This window comes from Pholcus phalangioides, unplaced genomic scaffold, assembly GCF_987345545.1.
Source record: "Pholcus phalangioides strain wild (caught in Gottingen) unplaced genomic scaffold, Ppha-v1.0 ptg000001l_1, whole genome shotgun sequence".
In the NCBI taxonomy this organism is placed as follows: domain Eukaryota; kingdom Metazoa; phylum Arthropoda; class Arachnida; order Araneae; family Pholcidae; genus Pholcus; species Pholcus phalangioides.
This window is the reverse complement of record NW_028301594.1, coordinates 1,873,677-1,895,817: the sequence shown is the minus strand read 5'-3', so window position 1 is coordinate 1,895,817 and position 22,141 is coordinate 1,873,677. Positions and strand designations below refer to the sequence as shown.

Sequence of the window (22,141 nt, the reverse complement as noted above, 5' to 3'; positions counted from 1 at the left end):
AATTACAGCTGACATTTAGTCAGACAATTAGTGGGTACCCAAGGTCATCCACTCAAGAAAACTCTCTATGCTCTTCTCAGTTGCAACTAATGGGCAAGAATAAAAGTTTGAATTTTTGTGATATGCAGTAGAACCCTGATAACTTGATCCCCATTAAAGCAGTGCTTCTCAACCTTTTTCAGCTCAGGTCCCCCTTTGGACAATATTTTCTTCTCGCACTCCCCCCCCCCCCCTTATCCTCATCCCAGATCACTATCCTTTCAACTTACCAAATTAAATTTGGTGAAAACTGAATTAATAGGGAACAAACATTTTAGTGTTCACTGTACACTAAAACACACACTGCCTGACCTGGGCCAGGCTTGGATCTAGAAGGGAAGGAGGAGATGATCAGCCCTTCCAAGAACTGAATTAAATATGAAAAATAGGTAAAATTAAAAATCACTCATCTGTGTGAAATATGGAATTATTCAACAACCAATAATTGACCCTCCCGACGCATTACCCTGTGCCCACCTTGGGCAGAGTTCAGCAAGCTTTCTTCTTGTTAGGAGTTTTATTTATAGCCGTCTCAACATCATGGGTCCCGGGTAAAGTAATTTTCTGGGGCCCATACTTAGCTGGATGTAACAGCTTACAGATTTACATGCTTACATTCATAAATCATAGTATCATATCTCATTATGTAGGCCCTGTATGGATATGAAGCCCCGGGCCATGCCCACTTGGGTTAAGATGGCCTTTATTCTGGAAGTTGCAATATTTTCTCTCACCTTATTTTGTTGGAAAGCTTTATTTCTTCACGGCTCTTTGTGGCCCCCTTCATCATTTGTCATGGCACCCCTTTCATCTGATTTTCATCCGTGTGTGTGGCCCCCTTAGAATGTCCCAGGACCACGGGGGGGGGGGGGAGATATGGTCCCAGGTTGAGAACCACTGCATTAAAGTACCAATGAGCATGCCAGCTTAAGCGGATGTCAAGTTAGCGGGGATTCATTTGATCCGATGATGCTCACTTATTTCTGTGCATTGGGATCAGTCTTGCTCATACAGATGACTACGCTCAACTTGTTTACCACTCATAGTCATTTCCATTAGATGACCAGTCTATTACATGCTACTAAACTGAAATTGTAACAATTAAAATGTGCACATGTTGTGGTTATAATGTCTGGACTATGTGCAGAATGTCAATGTTCCCAATGTCCAAATTTCAGACTTGAACTGCAACACACACCACACACTGCTGCGTACGTTATGAAATTTTCTGTGGAGCGAATGTGTGTGCTGGCAAAAACTTATATGAAGTGACAGTTTTATAGATATTCACTTGTACACACATCAATTTTATAAAATCAGCTTATTTTGTTTAAAAAAACATTTTATTAAATTTATTTATTAAAATTTATTAAAAATATTACAAGAAAAGGTTTGATCCCATGAATTATCAAAACGAATTCCTCCATTTAAAAAATTACAAAAATCATATATATAACTACTATATTCTTAAAAAGAACATGGGCATTTTACTTTAAAATGTTTTTGGAAGCCCTTCTTGATCCAGAAGATGTTGACTTGGATTCTCCAATATTTCTGGGCCATCACCAACCTGAAGGAATAATAAACAAAATTTAATTATCTATTATCAAAAATTGATGAACAATCCAATATGGATCTTATGCCACCATGAAGTACCACGAGATACAATTGGGCTAAGCAAATTTTCTCTATTATATATTAAGTAGAAATAAATATCTACCTCACCTTCGTACTTATTATGTATCTCAGAGCATCAGGATGAACTTGTAGGTCCAGAGACTGGAGTAACTCCTTAAAAAATTCAAGAAAATATACAGGGTACTTTATGAAAAGTTTCAGAAAGAATGGAATGAAATTGAAATATGAAAAATGATCAGGCGAAAAAAGGGAAATTTATCTGTGAGAAAGTTACCCCCCCCCCCCTCAAAAAAGTGATTATTAGAAGAAATATAAAGTTATAGGAGAAATACAGGGCTCCCACTCAAAAATAGAAAAAGTAGGATGAGGTGGGTACCTCCCTAGACAACATAATCATAGCATAATAATAAAAAAAATCACTGAAATTTTTTTTTCTAATTTAAAAATAAAAATTTTCATAGCACTATTTCAGTCTATATATATAAAATTTATTGACACTCTCTCTCTCTCTCTCTCTCTCTCTCTCTGTGTGTGTGCTCGTTCGTTCTCTATATAAATCTACAATTTTAGATCGATCGTCACCAAATTTTGCATATATACCAAATGGGACCCGACTTGAACGATAGGCTACTTTAAAATTTCGTCAGAGCAGGGCAAATGCCCCAAATGGACAAAAAACTGTTGGGCAACAATGGTTTTTGGGCCTCAACAATCACTTTCCGAACGTTTACTTTGGTTACCGTGGTTCCCTAGCAATGCGTTTCATATGTGTATATGCCTTTACAATGGTTTGTTATTTCTCTAATCCTGTTACTATATGTATTTGTATAATAGAATTTATGCCTTTATAATGGTTTGCCACATTTTAAATACTCCCAGTAATGAGGCTTTTTGAATAGACATCATAATCATCATCAGCATTGCTTTGGGGGTCAGGAAAAGGGTGATCCTCATAAAAATCAGTGTTAAAATTGCCGATTTTACTGTAGAAATGCGGAAATTAGTGGGATTTTCAGCCCCATCAATAATTTTAAAAATTGTATTTAATCCTCGATTTGTGAAATATTGAGTTCGCTTAGAGATATACGAAGCCCAGGAGATTAAATATGAAGTAATTAGCCAGACCTACTTTTTAGTTGGATATTCATGCAATAACATTGATTTCAACGTTTTATTTATATCTTCTCAAGCATGAAAATTAATGTCTGTATTGTCTTTTGATATTCAAACTGCATAAATTCATGTAGGGTAAGATATTTTAAAATTAATTATGGGCCCGTAACAAGTACATCGAAAAAACTCCACAGCTTTAATTAAGCATTTTTGGAAGCTGAAACTGGATGGATAACTTGAAGTTCGGGGGGGGGGGGGGTCGAAATACTGAGCGACCCTTAAAAAAGGGGAAAAAAATATATGTATTCATTTCTACGTTTCTTTAAATCTAAATTTGTTTATTTCATGAGTGGCGCAGGAAGTCGCCATATTGGTTAACTTAGACACGGTTTGCATGTCCCTCAAAGAAAGAGAGAGATATCGCATGATCCAAAAAGCCTCATTGAAGAAAACCCGGGCAATGCCGGCCATTATAGCTAGTAGCCTATAACAGTGGTTTCTCACCTTTTTTGACTTGCAGATCCCTTTTTAATATATAATTACTATGGCGGAGCTAGGCTTCTTTTATTTCTTAATTTATTTTTCAAATTTACTGATTTATTTTACTTTCCTGCAGCACCGGTTGAGAACCGCTGTTGAGTCATTCTGAGATATACTCAAGCCAAAGCAAAATGACAGAAATGACTTGGTAACAAAAACAATTTTGGGCCAAAACGGTGTACTAGCAACCACAGATAACTCTATCCTATCTCTCTTCACAGTATATTAAAAAAAATTTTATCAAGGAGTATTCCAAAGTCCAGTCTGCCAACTGCCTTCCTCGATGCACAGCTAATTATGAAGACACATGTATACGTTTTTTTTTTAAATGACTCACCTTCAAGACCACTTCCAAAAGCACAGTGCAAAATTTGTAAATTACAAGCTCCAATGTAAATAAGTCAAGATGAACCAGATGGTTTTACTGCTCTGCCAGTCTTTTTTAAAGGGATTTGTTTACATATTGCTATTCAATGCTAAGCAAGATCATTTTTGATGAATGAAGCACTTTCATTTTTAGTTTTTTGCAGACTTTTGTAAACATTGTTTATGAATATGCATGTCCTAAAAATACAGAAGACAATTGAGTGCTATTGGGTAGCATCACAGTCACAAAACCCCTTGACATTCAGTTCAAAAATTTACAAAGATAATAAATTCTTGGTTTTTTTCCACAAAGCAAAATGTGTCTTTACCTGAGGCAACTGGAATTCTGGAACATGTAAACCTCGCAAATACTGTTGGTCGTCGTTTGACGGAGGTGGAAATATTTTCTTAAGTAAGGCCATCACTTCTGGAGCATCTTTTTCCAATAAAAATAGGCAGGCATTTGGTCCAGCGTCAAATGTATACGCAAGCTAAACTTAGCAAATGAAAATCGATATGATATAATTCAAATATGAGATTATTTCATCGATTAATTGTCACTTCACTCAGATAAACTACTTAATATTTTTTCATGTACAAGAAATGTATTATATGAGGTACAGTGGCACCTCACAATAATAATTGGTTGCTGAACTAACACCAAATTGCAGAGTGGTAGTTTTCATATTGGTCTTGGAATTCTATGCATGTGCAGTCCAGAGGAATTCGAGCATCGGATTGTGGCCCAGTGAGGGATTATCGCACCAATCCATTAGTGAGATATGTACAAAAAATGTTGAGTGTTGCCATTTGGATTCGGCAATGAACTGTAGGTCACTGGCTTATTAGTCCTCGAGTGCAGAAAATTACTATGGTGCCACAAAAATTATCGAATTGTAAGGCACCACTATATTGCTTAGAGATTTTTTTGTCTTTTTTTTCAGAAAAGACAAACGTACCTCCACTTGTTTACGTTTTTTTTTTTTTGTTTTTCCCTCCCAAAAATCAAGATTGAATTATGCCTTTTTTCAAACAAAAAGTGCAAAAAAAAAAAAATCTCAAAACCCTTTTTGCAGCAATAGCAAAGTATCCAGCCCAACTTGATGTGCTGTGTTTTAGCAATTACAAGATCTCTCTCCAAAAAACTCGCATTTCCACAATGTTGAGCCCAAACATGGTCGTAATGATGCTTCATCTTTGAACATGTTTTCCATTCCCTTTCAACTTGTCAGATAAACGATGACTAGGGGCAAGGGAGCCACGGGTGACAAAAGTTTGAGAACCACTGGCTTTAAAGATCAAATTAAATTTTCAATGCATCCATCTATATACAATCACGCTTAAAGGTCTGAAATATTGCTGTCACAAGTGTGATGCAATTTTAACAATATATGTGTGAACAACAAGGCTAAAAAAAAAATAATAATGTATATTTTTGCTTTTGAATAATGAAAATGTAATGAATGGCTCAGAAACAACTTACCTTGACCTCTTGATGATATTCATTGTATGCATGGACAAAATCTATCACTGCGAATGAGGTAGAATTCATGTAACGAATGGGTGGGTAAGTATCTAAGCACACAGCGTGAAACTGATTGCTATCCTGCAAACGAAATTTTGTGCATTAGAAACAATTTATTAATAGTAGAAAGAATATAGACCAGGTGATCTCTGAAAAAAATGCAATTAAAAAAGTTTGATAGTAGCACAATGCGGTTTTCACATATATGTGTAAAAGCAACACGAGATCATTTTAATAACCAAAAAAATTTTATTTCCAGAATGTACATGGTCGTAATAAAATAACTATCCATAGTGCCTGAGTGGCTAGGTTGTAAGATACTCATCTACCACAGGGAAGGTTGCCATCAGTTCCCGGGAAAGAATATAGATAAGATATTTTCCCTAATGAGCATGAAGCGACCACCGATAGATGGCGCCTTTGCAGTATACCAATATGGTCAGAGTTGGTATGTGGCGGAGTAGTAGTAACTCTGTCCATATGAGTGGCCGCAAAAATCAATTATTGCGAATGGAATTTCAGATATAGGTGTTTCAGTGTATGTGCTTGAGAATGAGAAAAACACAAAAACTAGCTCTTGTGTGTTTAGTATTACAGCAACAAAATTTGAAAAATTTGTACTGTTCCAATGCCATTTACGGTTTTACACTGTGCCAATCACTTAGCAATGCAAAAAAGTGACTTGAGAGAATTTCTCAAAATTTTGTTACTGTAACCATAACAAGGCTAGAGGGTTTTTTTTCCTCTTTGTTCTTGAACGCATACTTTGGAACACCTATATCTAGAAATTCATTCTTATTTGCTGAATTTTGAAGTCACTAGGGACTCGTATATCGACAAAGTTATTTTATGAGATGGGTTTTGATAGCATATCCTGCAACAAGTACTTTTTTCCTGTGAAATATTGTTATACTCTCCGGAAATTTTATCCTCTTCTACTGTGACTTGAACACACATTTATATGATGAAAAATGATTTTTTGGATGTGCTCTATCACCCTGAATCTCTTCATGCAAAAAGGGCATCAGTCACAAAAACTAGTTTTTAGAAAACAGCAAAAATTTGTCTAAGAGTGATTGGACAAAAGTGTAGCCTTTTCTGCAAAGATTTCGCAACTCTATCTATGGATATCTTTTACCAGACACCACAAAATGGTGTTCTTTTGACATATAAACGTGTAAAAGAGTACTGAAGGGAAATGTTGAAAAGTAAATTTTGCGAAAAAATGGACTTGTGGCTTTTTTTGCATAAAAACTATTCATTTACAGTGTAGTAGGCTAAGTGGGGTACTGTAAGACCAGACATGGTCCAAGCGGGATGTAAGCGTTTTACCCCGAGGGGCTGGACTACGCTGGGGATAAGTGGGGTACTGCTCAAGAGGGCAAGTTCAAGGAATGAGTCGTTAATGAAATTAGACCACAATGGACAAGGCAGCGAAACCATAAATCTGTATTTGTCAGAATCTTGGTTAAAAAAATAATTCAGCATAATGATATATATATTTAATTTGGCTGTGTTTCTCTATGGAGAGGTCAGAATAATGTAGTGCTGGTAAGTTCATGAACACACATCAATAATGAAAATCACAGCGAGAACAAAACTCTGGTTGGAATTCAAATAAAAACTTTCATAAACATGTAAAATATTTACTTTCATGGTGATTTCTCCGAACTCCTGGAAATTTCTTGACAGTATCGCAGAAGAAATGTCCTTGACTCTTTTTGGCACAACATGGGAAGCCCTATGATGAATGAGTTCGCTGGTTTGGACGCTTTGTTTCATACCCAAGGAGCTGCTTTTCTTTTTCTTGTTCTCGTTTATCTAATTATAATAATTTTAAAAAATGTTACTATTTTTTTGCGAATTCGCATCAATCAACACTGATAATGAATGAAAAAATTCAAAATGCGCCTGACCACTAAAATGAGTATTCTGAGTTCTGGCCAATGGTTGGGAGGAGCTAACTGCTTTGCTCTGGAATCCATTCCGTTAGCTAAGGTTCCTTTCTCCCATTGAACGAATCCACCATATATACTCCTACAAGCACTGCCAGATCCTAATCTGTAAACAATGATATAGAAAACTTGAAAAATTCATAACCGAATAGAATCTTTAAATTTTATTAGTCCTTACAGGTTCTGTTCAAGAAATACACATTTTCCAGACCAATGATCTTCAAACTTTTTACAACTGCAGACCAGTGAAAGTAGTCAGAAAATTTTGGGGACAGGCAAAATTGGAGAGCAAATCTACAGATCCACATAAATAAAAAAAATAGGAGAAATAACTTGTGGAGCAGCGCAAAATACATACAGTCGAATCCTGTTATATCGAACTCCAAGAGAGAAATCACTTTGTTATAAAGGAATTCGTTTTTTTTTTTTTTTTTGCATTGTTCCTATGCAAACTTATCTGGGGGATTAGAAACATGTTTGTTAAAACGAGATTTTTGCTATATCAGTATTTGTTAAAACAGGATTCGACTGTAAATATAAGAAGTAATTTTCAGACAAAGAAAAAAACATGAACAAGAAAAATAATTTGCAGACCAGCAAAAGTGTTATGACGACAGTTCAAAATCATGAGAAAAATTGTTGTAATAACAGACTTCTCATAATAAGCGAATTTCCATTTTGTGCTCTGTTGGGTTACAAAAATTGTAGAAAATTGCTACTTTATCTGCATTAAAATGTATTTTAAATCATTTCCATCTAATATTAACGAATGAACAGAACTCTAGACATGAAATTGATTTTCACTGCTCACTTCCATGTGGCTGTATGGACTCATCAACATTTTCCCGCTAATCAAAGTTTTTAGCATGATTTTCTTAGTCATTCGGAAACAGTTTTGAACTGTTCTGGTCCCATGGTTTTGTAGTCACTGGAAGAGACAAAAGCTGAATAACGTTGTCACATAACCCATGTGTATAATGGGGAACCCCAAAAATAGGAAGAGGTTTAAGCAATTTGACTTTTTTCTATGTGTCTATTCTCTGTTAGGTGTGCCTCAGTGTAATTTTTAAGAGGAGCATGCGCCCTAATGACAGTCATCATGTTTGATTCTTGAAGAGAAAAAATGAAAAGCTTAATGGTTTTACATATTTATATATACCCATGCCCCTAATTTTATCCCTCTGGATGTTTCAATTCTTGCCAATAAAAGGGTTAAATTAACTATATTTGATAATCACTTATTGCAGTGAGGTTCCCGTTATAAGTTGTACTCATTATAACAGACTTTTAATGTACATGGATAGGAAAAACAATTTGCAAACCTGTAAAAAATATAAGTAGGAGAAATAATTTGAGGATCAATAAGAAAATAAAATATGACAAATATGTTAGACCAGGGCTTGTGTGTGACAAATGAAAAATTTAAGTCAACCTGTTCTTTTTCAAGGGAAAACAGTAAAAATTATACAGTGAAACCTGTATGAAATGTAATGCCAAGAGACTGAAATATTACCTTTTAGACAGATTTTTGTTTTACAAAGGGGCACACCACAGCACTAATCATCTATGGAACTATCTTTTGATTCCGTTCAAGACAGATTTCTGTCTCATATAGCGTCCATCTTAGGCAGGTTTCACTGACAAATCAAATAAAAAAAATTTGGCGCAAGCTAAATTCCTTGGGAGCCAAACATATTTTTTTCCCAAGAAAAACAATACAAAATACTGTTTTCCAGGACTTAACGATCGTTTCAATGTTGGTTGACAAGTTTAAAAAAAAATTTGAAAATTTAGTGTTGTATTCTGATTTAAATTTAGCAACAACACTTAGAAAATTTTATATAGGTGCCAGTAAAATTTCTTAACAATCCATTTTCACGTTGATAAATGCGAGCTGACATAATGACAAAACTATGTTGTTGTCAAATTTAGTATAAAGCACACATAGAAAATTTTGAGCACTAATGCAAATATTTTTAGTCGCCTTGACGACCTGGGATTTGTCAAGCCCTGCATTAGAGACAAGATTTGAAAATAATTTTTTTAGAAATCAATTCTCACACCTTGCAACAATAGATAGGTCATCTTTAACTTGATACAGGCTGCCCAAAGCGTAAACTGAAAAGGAAAAAAACATGTTAACTGTATGATAAAAAGGAGTACTATACATCTCATACTTATATAGCCTATGCAGTGCTTATGGGGAAAAACTAAGAAATGATGCAGAACACATCTGAACAAGCAGTTTCTGTCATGCAATACATGGTCATAATGCAAGCAGTGAACTGCTAGACTGCAGTGCTATTGAACACATAAAGCGCAGGTTTTGGCAGTTATAATGATTTCTATTCAGGATTGCAGAAGAGATGGATAGTTTCCTCGTAAAACAGGAAAAAAGCATACATTCATTTCTTGCATGGTGCTACAGATTGGGATGTTCTGGAAACTCAAAGACTATACCTGAAGTGTTTTCCAACAAGACACATACCAGATTGAAAAACTTTGAATGGGTTGACTGTGCCTATAGGAAAAACACTCTCTGTGCGATCTTTGGGCTTTCAGAGCATTGCAGTAACGTACATAAAATCCAAGTCTGGCTTTTCCTGTTTCATGAACACATAGATCCTTTCCCCAATTCGCAATAGCTGCTAAAATGAACACTTAAATGAGCTCAATGACAGCACCGTTTAAAGATTCACTGCATTACAACCATGCATAGTATGACAAAAATTGCTTGTTTAGATATGTTCTGTCGCTCTTTAAAGTTTGCTCATTAGCTCTGAATCATCTTGTATATGTATGTACACAGGCTGTACAAAAAACCTCTTTAAACCATCACTCTTAGGAATCTGAAGAAAAAGTGACGGTACTAAGGAAGTGACTAATGATGGAAGTCACAAGAAATAATCAGCTTAAAATTATCAGTATTGTGATTTCTAATGCCTTTTCCGAGATGATTCACAAAATCACTTTATTTGAGCCATGTAAGCAGAGTTTTGTCCACTTGCTCATAATTCACTACACGCTGCTGTTTTCTTTGAGAACTTTCTGAGTTTAAACCTTGATTAGCCAATAAGTCCTACCAAAATGATACATTCGAGATATCTTGTCAATGTGGATGCATAGGGAAATGGGCCTACAGGCTGTCCTAAATTTTTTGCACGGCAGATATCTCCACAACTGTTGACTTTAGAAACATACTTTATATTACAAAAAGTTTTCAAATGATGTACAGTTACCTAAAATGTCTAAACTTGTTTTGGAGAGTCATATGCATAAAAAAACTAAAGAAATTAACTTTTATAGAGTCCCTGCGTGCTAAAATAATCCCATCATTGAAATGTAAATCCTGTTCTGAAAAGTCATTAACAAACAATTTCAGATTTTTAAATGCAATATTTATCAAGATATCAAATACATAAAACCACTATGTTTTAGCAACTTTATCACTGCGTTAATAAGTTTTCATTAGCTTAAAAGTTGCCATTTTTAGGGCCTTCACACAAATAGGGGATGAACTCAATCATTTTATTTTTTATTCACAGTAAATAGCAATTAGAATTTTTTTGCAATCATTTTGACAATCTGAATTTTCACAACTTTGAATGTAGTTTGTTTTCCCATTTGTAAACCATACCCTTGATCATTAGCAATAAATGCTGAAAACTTGTTGACTTCGGAAGTCAAATATCTTCATTAATGTTGCATTTAAAAATGATCAATTTTTTGTAAACGACTTCTCAGAGCTGCATTAACATTTCACTAATTGGAAGTTTTAGCACAAAGGGGCCACGCAAAAAAGGCATTTTCATTTTTTTTTATGTATACAAACCCTTAGAAAATTTAGGCATTTTGAGTAACTGCACATCATTTAAAAACTTTTTTTTTAATTAAAGGTATGTTTCTAAAGTCAACAGTTACAGAGATATCCACTGCTTAAACAATTTAGGACAGCCTGTATAAGAGTTAGACATAAAACCACTACTACTAAACCACACATGCACCTCGTCCACATTCTTCTGCGGAACTTCTAATGAATAAGCACATGTTGGAATGTACATGTTGTGAATCTAATGTGAAGTTTGTTTCTGTGTAATGCTTGTTATGTGTAGAGCCAGTCATCAATTTTCCTAACTATGAGTGAATTGTAATGGATGAATAATTGCACTGTTGTAGGCCTGTTACTCTGTGGCAAGACTTTTTAACAGGGCAATCAGTTCACATTTGTGCCTTGAAGTTGGGAACATAAAACTACTGTGGTTACCTTTTTTTTTCCTATCAGAGAAACCTGATCCGAATCTGAAAATATCTGATGTCAAGATTTCTTCGATGAGTTTGCAGCCTATTACCCCTGCATGAAGGCCAAAAAGCTGACTTTCCTCAACAGTCACAATGTAAAGAATATATCGGTCAAAAGACAGTGTTGAACACAGTTTAACAGGTTACTATGGAGAGATAAGAGTGACAGCATGTTAGGGGGTGTTAATATTAGTTTGTCTATTTTACAGCTGTGAATTCAAAATATATTCATGCATAGTGTATGAAACTAGTGATGGTGTTGTAAACACTAATTGCTCTATTCTTGAATTAGGACTATTAAAAACAGATAGTTTTAGAAGGTTCACTGTGTAAAGAGGTTCAAATATATTAAGGGTAGTAAGGAAAGTCCCTAGGCCACATTTTATTGGCGAACCGTTGATCCTAGAGGCATAATTTCACTTACAAAAAGTATTGAAATAACACGTAGAACTCAGATATAGCATCCATGTTTCAAGGATTATGTGCAACTTTCCATTACTTTCTATTTATACTAAGTGCAATGTTCACTGAGATGTTTGAATTCAAAAATTGGAAAAGAATAACAAAAACAAACTGACAAAGCTTCTTTCCCTTATGTTGTTCGTCCCCAATTTATAAATTTAAATATCTCAGTGAATATTGCACTGACAAACGTGCATTTTTTCTTCTTTTTGTTGGTCTCAGGGACAGGGCAACTTTTCAAATAGGTTTTGAGGCCCGGGTGTCTGTATAAAAAGTTAGTTTTTACATTTTTATAACCATACAACCCATTGCAACATGAATGACATATCTGAGTGCTATATGACTTCGGATACTTTTTCTGATTGAAAGTATGCCTCTAGGATCAACAGTTCGCCAGTAAAATGTGGATTAGGGACTTTCCTCACTATTCTATATAACAATCAGTCATGATGATTACCTAAACAAGCATAGCCTGCAGCTGAAGATGCCAAGCCCGCAGCAGTGGGAAAATTGTTCTCCGAACAGATGTGAACTGGCCATTTCAAATATGGAGCATCACCTTTACTCAGTGCCATGCCTTGAACTGTTAAACAAAAAAATAATGATAATAAATCATCTTATTTATTGTAAACAAAGAGATAAATAAAAGCTGAAGTAACAAATCTTTTTAAAAAATGGTTCGACTTACTTTTGGCAAGACAATTTGTGAGGCGAGGATTGTTTGCACTCTCTTCCCTGCAAAGTCATTAAAAAAATCATTCTGAAGCATATTCACATATCTCAATTCACTCCTGAAAAAGTTATGCCACCAAAAGCAATCGCACACACACACAGCTTATTCAACAATAATTCAACCTAAGAGGGATGCATGATCAACTCAGATTTTTTTTCAAATTCGACACATGTACAGGTGGTGCCGAGGTATAAGAATACCCAAATTTTCAATGGCCTGCTCTTTGTATTTGTGAAGGTGCATGAATTTGAATTTTGTGGCACTATTCAAAAAACCGAAAAAAATGGTTTTGCCTTTTTTTTTTGTACAGCAGCTGTATTGAAGCAATATAAAAGTGATAAGTATCTATCAAAACTGTATTTTCTGTATATTCAGAATAAAAATATTGTAACATCTGAGTAGAAAGTACGAGAATCATACCTTGAACTTGAGTTTCTAATTTTCGAAATTTCGGATTTTATCGAAAGTCTGCCATTATTTTGAACGAAAAAGCTTGAGGAACCAGGGTTTTCAATTTTTCCTGTTGCAATAATGGTATTTGGTGAAAATTTCTGATCAATGAATTTATTTTTTGAAAATATTTTAGCTTAAAGGTCTATCTTGAAGCAGAAAATCGAATTTCGCCCATTTGGCAGCCATTTTTCTCAGAAAGGGCAAACAGATAGAGCTTTCTATTTCAGTGGATAAAAACAACAGATATGTCAGCTACTCATTAAAAAAGAATTTACTTTTTGGGAAATGAATACATACAATGAAACAATAGATGTTTTGATTACCATATTGGCAGCCATGTTTGCAGAGAGGGCATTTTTGCCTGCAGTATGTCATATCCAAATTATTTTTTAGGTTAGTACAGTGTTTTAGGTATGTTATATCCTCAGTGTATGATTTAAGCGGGGTGTGTAATAACAGAGGTAAAAATATATGGAAATGAATGGGTTGAAAATTGGGGATAACAAAACTGCATGTTACATCCACAATACCTAATCTTCTAATTGTAACCAGATTTCATTATCATGAGGACACCCCCAGCCCTTGAGTTCCCCGGGCTGTGCCTGGGTGGATGCCCGCGTTAAGACAGCACTGTATGTTATAAGTGTACTCAACTGTATATATGTGTATTATTTTTGAGCAATCCACAAAAAGTTCATAGTTTTTGGATTGTTACGCCATCTTAATGGAATTTTTTTTTATCTTACCATCACATTGGCCTAGCAACCCAAAAACTATGAATTTTTCATTACATATTAGCCGCAAAAACCTTGTTTGGTTTATTAACCCTTTATATCCTGACTGTAGTTAAAAGTACAAAGTTATAAGTAATTTGTTTTGAACTGATTGTTTCAAAAATATTGCTTTCGCTTTCTTTTTGTCTTTAATTGGGTCTAAAATGACCTACCAAGTAATTTACAAGATAAATATAATTATCTTTCATTACATTTATACTTTTATTTCAATTTATTACAATTTTCTTTTAATTCTACTTTTCATGATGTCGGATATAAAGAGTTAATTAAGGAAAAAAAATGTGAATATATATATAGATAACACATTTCGCTTAAAACAAATAGATGCTATAGCCAATCATAAATATGACAATGTGAAGAACCAAATGTTTCGAGGTTTCAGTCACTTGTACAATTTCAAGCATTCCTTGTAAACCTGATGAGTAGCAGTTGGCATTCATATTCAATGTCATTTGTCACATTTATAAACTTGGCACACACACACAGAGAAATGATACTATGAAGTAAGTGTGTATAATAATGCAAAACTTTTCACTCATCCCAATACCTCTGAAAAATAATCTCACATTTAAAACTCGTAACAAATCATGGTGGAAACTTACTTTCCGTTGAGCCATATTCGATTTGATTTGAAAGTTGGGCTGCACGTAACACTCGTTGTTGAACACATCTAGAACGAAAGTTTCAAACTATATGAAATCATTTGCATATGCCTAATTAATCAAACATATTCAAAATTTTATTAAACACAATTAAATTTACATATATTTCCAAAATATTATAGCACAAAAAATTCAAAAACGGTAAAGAATACAATGCAAAAATGCAAAAGGATGTATTTAAATGTATATATATACACACAGTTTCCGATATCTTACAGTTTCAATTAAGATACTCAACAATGTTGTCTAGAAACTTGCTCCTGAGTTTGCAAGTACGTGAGTGATTAAAAAAATGTACCAGCATGTGGATGATTAAAAGAGTGACCAATTTAGTGAGTGATAAAGAAGGTGCGTGAGCAGGGGAGTGACTAAAATAGTAACCTAGAGAGTGTACAACGATGGGAGTGACCTAAAGATTGAAAGAATCGGTGGGTGAGTGGCCAAAAGTGACCAAGAAAGTATCAAGCATGCGATCAAAAGAGTGACCTAGAAAACAAGGGAACATGTCAATGACCAGCCAAAAGAGTGACCAAGAACGTGTGTAAGCATGTAAGTGACTAAAAGAGTGATCTATAAAATATGTGAGCATGGGAGTGACCTAAAGAGCAAAGGACTGCGTCAGCGAGTGGCCAAAGGAGTGACCAAGAAATTGTGCAAGCATGTGAGTAACCAAAACAGCAGCGTTTCTCAACCTTCATTGACTCATGGAGCCCTTTTTTGTATATCTATATATATAAAACTGATTTTCTGTGTGTGTGTATGTTCTCTATAGAAATCTACAATTTTAGATATATCGTCCCCAAATTTTGTACCAAACAGCACTCGGATTGAACGGTGGGCTACTTTAAAAGTTTGTCAGCACTAGGTAAATGCCTGAAAATGGTGAAAAACTGTCTGCCAACAATGATTCCTGGGCCTCAACAGTCATTTTTAGAATGTTTACTTTGCTTACCGTGGTTCCCTAGCAATGTGTTTCAGACATGGATATGTCTTTACAATGGTTTGTTGCTTCTTTATTGCTGCCATTATCATGTATTGAATGAACCTGTAATAGTTCACGCCCCTTTATAATGGTTTGTCAATTTTTCAATCTCCTCAGTAATTGAAGAAAACCCAGGAAGCGCCAGGCATTATAGCTAGTAGCCTAACATTTCTATGGTGGAGCCCCATAAGAAATTTTTTTAAATAAAGCTTACTGATTAATTTTATTTTCCTCGAGTAGCTGCTGAGCTTCTGGGAAGTGCACACACACAGGGCCCCAAGGGCTTCATAGAGCACCGGTTGAGAACCCCTGCTCTAACTAATTAATGATGCCAGAGTTATGCGTTATGAATTGCAGTTGTTTATGAGAATGAGTTGTTCATGCAGAAATGGAAGAAAAAATCATGGCAAATAATTTGTTCACGATTCTTTGTATTTTTGACATAAAATTTAAAACAAGTAAGTTAGACTCACGTCTTGACTTGATAAAGTTACGCTGATGGAATCATTCAGAGGAATAATCAGTTCTTCCTCTTTTTTCCCCCCTAGAAAAAGAAATGATCAGAGTTCTGTTTTAGAATATAAAATATGCAAGCTTCTACAGCTTAAATTTTTCCTTCATGACTCTTAGTTCATCGAAAGGAGTATTTTGGAGAAAAACTATTTCTACCTAGAACTATGGGATGGTCATTTTGACAGCAGTTGCAAAGTTGTCACTTAACCATATTTTTAAATATATTACGAATGCATTTTTTAGGAAACAAAATACAGTAAAATCTGTCTTTAACGGAACCTGTATTAAGTGGAAACCTGTCTTCAATGGAAAAAATAGTGGTCCCATAATTTCAATGCCGAAATACATATTAAAAAATCTGGATTAAACGGAACCCGTCTGACGTGAGAACAGAAAGGAAAATTGTGCAAAATTATTTATTTATTTTATCTATATTTAAATTATTTACTTTACCTTTGATTAATTTATTTCTACTTTATTTCAATTGCACACAAGATCGTTACATATAATTTTACGTATTATATCAATTGAACCTTTAGTAAGCAGAAGTCTGTGTTCAATGGAAAAAAATCGATCCCTTATAATTCCGTGAAGACAGGTTTTACTGTATACTGTTTACAACCGCTATACAGATATTCAACTAATATGATTGCAAAACATGCTGAAATGAATAGTCGTCTTATGCAAACATTAATATTGAAGAAATAGATATGCTATCATGGCATTTGCTTTTCTTCATTACCCATTTGTACCTTTCAAATATACACTTTCGACAAAGATCATTGTTGTACGTTATTCAATTCATTTAGTGTTTTTATGGACCTATGTGTTTCTACTGCACTGCATGTGCTGGTACAATGTTGCGTGACAGAAGGAATTTTTTCAGGATTTTATTCATGGACAGGGCTTTAGCCCGGACGATTCTTATCATTTTTTGTTTCTTCACATTACTACTATTACTACTAAACCAAACATGCACTTTGTCCATATTCCTTGCAGAACTTCTAGCGAATTGGTAAATGCTGGAGTGTGCATGTCCATGTTGTGAATCTAACGTAAAGTTACTGTTATAATTTCTTTGCAATGTTTGCTATATGTAATGCTGCATCCGCCATAAAATTTTCTAACTATGAATGAAGTGTAATGATTGAATATTTTATCATTGTACGGCTGTTGCTCTCTGTGGTGAAATGTTTTAATGTTTCTTCACGCTATAAATTCACTGTGGAAAGCCATTATTTTACCACATATCAATGCTTTCGGACAGGAAAAAAAATTCTACAGTTGGTGAGGGGCCATTCAAGTATTACATTAGCAGATTTTTAGGCATTTTTGACCCCCCCCCCCCCCAGCAGCTTAGAATATTTCATATCTTCAAAAAAGGGTGGTTGATGGAGTAAGCAACCTTCAAACCCCACTCACCCCCTTGTCATCAAAAGTGGGCAAATCCAAACCCACCCCCCCATGCTGATGTAACGTAATACATAAACATTGCCGTACACAAAGGAGGGTTTTGGGGTTCTACCCCCCCCCCCCCATCCAAGATTATAGTGTTATTTTCAAGGAAAAAACCCAACAAATCTGAACCCCCCCCCCCCCTACCACCGCGAGAAAATTCCACCTACGCCAATGTACTTGCATGACCCCCTAAGCAGAGCAAATCCATTTCTTGCACATACAAAATCGAAATCGCAGACAATGAAAATTTCTGCCAGAAATGATTATTTACATTATTCTACCAATGATGTTTTTGCCGAAATGAATTCATGCAGTGCACAAAATCAGCATCAAAAAAACTCTATTTTTCTCATCTCGAACTGCCAGATGAAAATGAAACCACGAATTACATGAGCTCCAAAAATCATAGTCAAACCCATTTTTTAAAGTAACAAAACACAGGTTTAGTCTTTGTCATCACAAGTCGTTTTGTCTAAAATTCAAAAAAAAAATTGGTACACAGGCATATTGCAAAAATAAGTCAAAGAGACTGAAAAAATACTGTTTTAAAAGGTTTCGGTAAAGGGATATCGTTTTTGTGTTTTGACCTATTTCAGTCAAAATGACCGCCATCAGCCATTCTAGGTAGTTCAACATTCCTGTTGTTCTAGTGTTATTAATATAATACATTTTATATGAATGGAAGGGAGAGTGTTTGTGCCATTCACAGCATTTTTGAAAAAGCGTAGCTATGAAGCGTAGCATTAAAAACATTTAAAATGAGAGCAAAACTATGGATTTATAACTTTGACTCAAATATACATATAAATTCATATTTCTGGGAATAAATACAATACAAAAAAAAAACACTGAAAACATACAATATTTTATCACCGCAATGTTCACAGGTGCTTTGGCAGTGCACGTTCTGGTTTCCATCCCTTTACGCATAACAAAGTGCTAGTGACAAAGGTATCAATTTCGCTCCAACTTCAAGAACCGAATATTTCGTCACCTATACAAGACAAAAAAAATTGCATTTAAAAACTTTTCAGGTATTTATTGCAATAATTTACACGGATTTTTTTTATAGAACTGGAATTCACTATTGATTCTGCAGGTGATGTTAAAGGTGTCAGAACCTGAGGGGGTAAACATATTAGAGCAAACCCCTCCCAGTCCATGAGGATGCCCTCCAGGCAGCAGAAGGGCTGTTGTAACAGCATTGGGGTACAAGCCAACTCCTGCTTATTCAATTTTTGTTAATAGTTTTCTTTATAACAACACCCCCCCCCCCCCAGGTGGCCGCAACTAGATGCTTGGTCACCTGGAGCAAGAGCAAATTTTGACACCCCCCTTGTAATGTTGGAGAGGTTTTAGGATAAAATTTGCTCCCCTCGAATAAGCACCCAGGGGGGCCTGCTCCCCCCCCCCTAGTTGCGACCCTGTATGATGTACAGCAGAGCAAGGCTGTTTTTCGAGAGTATCATAGGTCCCAGGGCAAAGTTATTTTCCAGAGAACCCCTACCTGGTCTCACGAAAATACAACCAGATTTCATTATCATGAGGCCTCAGCAGTTGAGCCCATAAGAATCATCCTAGGTCCATGGTATGCATCACTGTCAACCCTGACCTTGGGAGAGGGGCATGCCCAGATGCCCCCTCCCCCCATGCATTAAGACAGAGCTACAGCAGGGGTGACCACATGAAGAAAATATCGTGGATGCCTAAGGTTGCAGGTCATTGCACTTTCGCGGTATTCAAGGGTGAAAAAGAGGAAGGTGTATGTTACATCATAGGTATATTCATGAAACACTATTTAGGGGCTGCCCGTCTCCTCCCCTACAAAGATTGTAGGAGGTCAATTACTTGAGCCCAGAAATTCAGTCACTTGTGGATAACAGGGCTTCTGCGTGGGATGAATTTTTTATTTTGACACATTATTAACATCATAAATTCAGCATAAATGCACAGGTGGATGAGGCCCTTAAGATCTTGCAACGGAGGGTTAGCTCGAGGATGTTGGAGGGGAGGGGCTAGCGGATGCACAAATCTATCACCCCAACAAAAGTGAGGCTGTCTGGCCTGGGGCCCTGGACAATTACCATCTCTTTTTTTTATGCTGTAAATTCACTGTAGAAGGGCCCATAAAAAGTCTGGCTTGGGGTTCGTCAAAGATCCCAGCCTAGGGGCCCTGCTCTAGGATGTGGGGGTCATGCACAAATCAGGATTACTTCATATGTCAGTACCTCTGATAGCTGCTGTGGTGATTGAGTGGTCATAGTGATAGACTTGCGTCGAAAGGTTCCAGGTTCGAATCCCACCATCGCCACAATGGTGGTTGGTTGAAGTTGGTTTTCTGTGGTTCCCAACTTCAAGGCACGAATGCGAGCCGATCTCACCTTTAAAAGTCTCGCCACAGAGAGCAACAGACCTACAAACAGTACAAATATAATTCAATCATAATACATCACTCACTTCACTTCGGAAATATAGATGGCAGCACTGAAATATCAAACACAACACTACATACGCACTCAGACTATTAGGGTACATGCACAGTTACACTTCCGGCACAACTCACTACGTGGTAAATCGCCCATGGATGGTGATAGACCTGAGTTGAGCTTGGTTTCAAAGAAAGAAAGAAAGTATCGTTGATGTTAACATGGTACTGACATGATATATAAATGACCCCTAAATCCCACAGTGGGAGCCCCCTAGGCCAGGATTTTTTGGCAGGTTCCCAAACCAGACTTTCTAAGGGGCCGTCTATAATGAATTTATAGTGTGTAGAAACAAATATGATGGGAATCATCCCCCAGAGCTGCAGCCCTGTCAGCCCCACCCTTGCGAGAGCCCTGCACACACAACACTTAAACCATGCTCAATCCATGCCCTGTGGCTCTCATCAGAGTGATGTAGCCCGTGACCACAAACCTAAAATTTTACTAATGAATTTTGTAGTACATTTAAAGATTACTAAAGTGACATGTGGGCATATTTACAGATCACCGAGGCCATGGCTGCCCCCTACAAAGCTGACAGGGCTCCAGCCTTGGTGCATGGGATGATTCTCGTCATTTTTTTCACGCTATAAATTCACTGTAGAGTTGGCCCATGAAAAGTCAAGAGCCTAGGGCTCTAGGATGTAGTGCCAAGACAGCGGCACCCTCCCAGAGCACTTAAGTAACCCGCGGCACACATTAACAGATCACTTGCGTGACCTGCGGCACAGTTCAAGAACATAAGTGGCCCGCGGCACAGTTTCAGATCATTACAGTAACCTGTGGCATATCTACAGATCGGCACTGCACAATTCCACATCACTCAAGTGGCTCTTGCGGGACAGTACACTTAAGTGATCCGCGACACATTTACAACAGACTTAAGTGACCCGCAGAACACTTCCAGATCACTTAATTTAGTGGCACTACTTTTCAATGAAGTGGCCCGTGGGCCACTTGACTTCAGATGTTTCGGCACTCACCTCATAATCGGACGCGCGACTTTAAACAACAGTTGCTTAGCAACGTGGACGTGAAGCAATTTTTCGTTGATGCTGATAGTGATTGTCTTTTTTTTTTTCGTTTTCAAATTCGAATTTTTTGTGCTCAAAAAAATCAAAAGTTTTCGGGAAAATGAATTTTTTTCACCTTTTAGAAGATTCCAGACACGCAACGACCCATCGGCAAGAAATTATGGAAATGACGGAGACCAGTTTTTTACAAGCACCAAGATGACTTGATGTTCCTACTCGCTAAAAGATGGCAGCACAAGCCACGTTTCGAGACGAAAACGTCGAAAATTGCGCACGAAATTTTTGAATAATATTTTTAACCTCCTTTCAACCCCAGTGCAGCTAGGCTGGAGCAAGGCCGTAGCGGGCGGGGGGGGGGGACTTAGGGGCTGGTATAGGTCTCTCTAATGTATATGTGTATTGACATCATCATCGTGCCCCCCCCCCCCCAGAATTTCAAGTTTATCCCCGCCTATATGGCACATAATTATACCCTAATAATAATTACCCTTTCAAGAGAGGCCCCAAGGAAAGCTCTGCCCCGAGAAGGCACACTACGTCCCTACTCCAGTGCCGTCTTAACACATGGGTCCACCCGGGGACCTCAAAATGCAGATACGAATTCTGATTCGTGGGACTCCTTTGATGTATAAATTAGGTGACGGAATTCTCACGTCAAAGAATTTACATGAATCGCAACGTCCCTGACATGACGTGAAATCACGTAACGTCGGTGTAGTGTGTTTAGTGAAACCTTTATTTTGATACTCATCTGCGGACCTCAAAATGGGACCCCTGCATGGGGGGGGGGGGGGAAGAGGTCTGGTGATAGTGAGATCTCAAGATTTTCGATATTAACTATGTAAATTAGTAACATATCATTTACAATGGGGGGGGGGGGTGTTTTAAAGTATCATTCGTGAGGACGGGGAAATCAGAAAAAAAAAATTTGCCCGGGGGTCCACGATGCTCTGATTACGGCTCTACCACCCCCCCCCCCCTCCCCAGACTGGGATTTTTGGTTGGCTCAGAATAGATTTTTCTTCGGCCCCTGTAATGAATTTATAGCACGACAAAAAAAGAATCGTCTAGGGCAGTGGTTCTCAACTT

General features: G+C 36.6%; 1 protein-coding gene across 4 annotated transcripts; it reads right to left on the bottom strand.

Moving 5' to 3' along the window:
* Positions 1 to 1,376: 1,376 nt before the first annotated feature.
* On the bottom strand, positions 1,377 to 21,275 carry Mvd (mevalonate diphosphate decarboxylase). Of its 4 annotated transcripts, none has more exons than XM_089233942.1 (13): positions 21,168 to 21,275; positions 18,393 to 18,526; positions 16,035 to 16,105; positions 14,520 to 14,587; positions 12,626 to 12,672; positions 12,395 to 12,520; positions 9,240 to 9,294; positions 7,138 to 7,282; positions 6,872 to 7,042; positions 5,180 to 5,302; positions 4,026 to 4,187; positions 1,765 to 1,830; positions 1,377 to 1,609 (listed from the first exon to the last, which is right to left on the bottom strand). In XM_089233942.1, exons 2-13 carry the CDS (start codon positions 18,460 to 18,462, stop codon positions 1,532 to 1,534), a joined length of 1,182 nt encoding a protein of 393 aa, XP_089090068.1. In that variant the 5' UTR covers positions 18,463 to 18,526; positions 21,168 to 21,275; the 3' UTR covers positions 1,377 to 1,531. The 4 variants fall into 4 exon arrangements, with proteins under 4 accessions (XP_089090068.1, XP_089089967.1, XP_089090021.1 ...); XM_089233841.1 differs by lacking the exon at positions 21,168 to 21,275 and adding an exon at positions 21,002 to 21,086; XM_089233895.1 differs by lacking the exon at positions 21,168 to 21,275 and adding an exon at positions 19,761 to 19,779.
* Between the last annotated feature and the right edge of the window lie 866 nt (positions 21,276 to 22,141).

What these genes read in the sequence shown, in the direction of transcription:
- Mvd (XM_089233942.1), bottom strand. Translation starts at nt 18,462, where the DNA reads ATGCGTAAAGGGATGGAAACCAGAACGTGCACTGCCAAAGCACCTGTG. An exon ending in TAACTTTATCAAGTCAAGAC is followed by an intron (nt 14,588 to 16,034) that starts GTGAGTCTAACT and finishes CTTTCGTTCTAG; the next exon opens with ATGTGTTCAACAACGAGTGT. An exon ending in GATACATAATAAGTACGAAG is followed by an intron (nt 1,610 to 1,764) that starts GTGAGGTAGATA and finishes TTATTCCTTCAG; the next exon opens with GTTGGTGATGGCCCAGAAAT.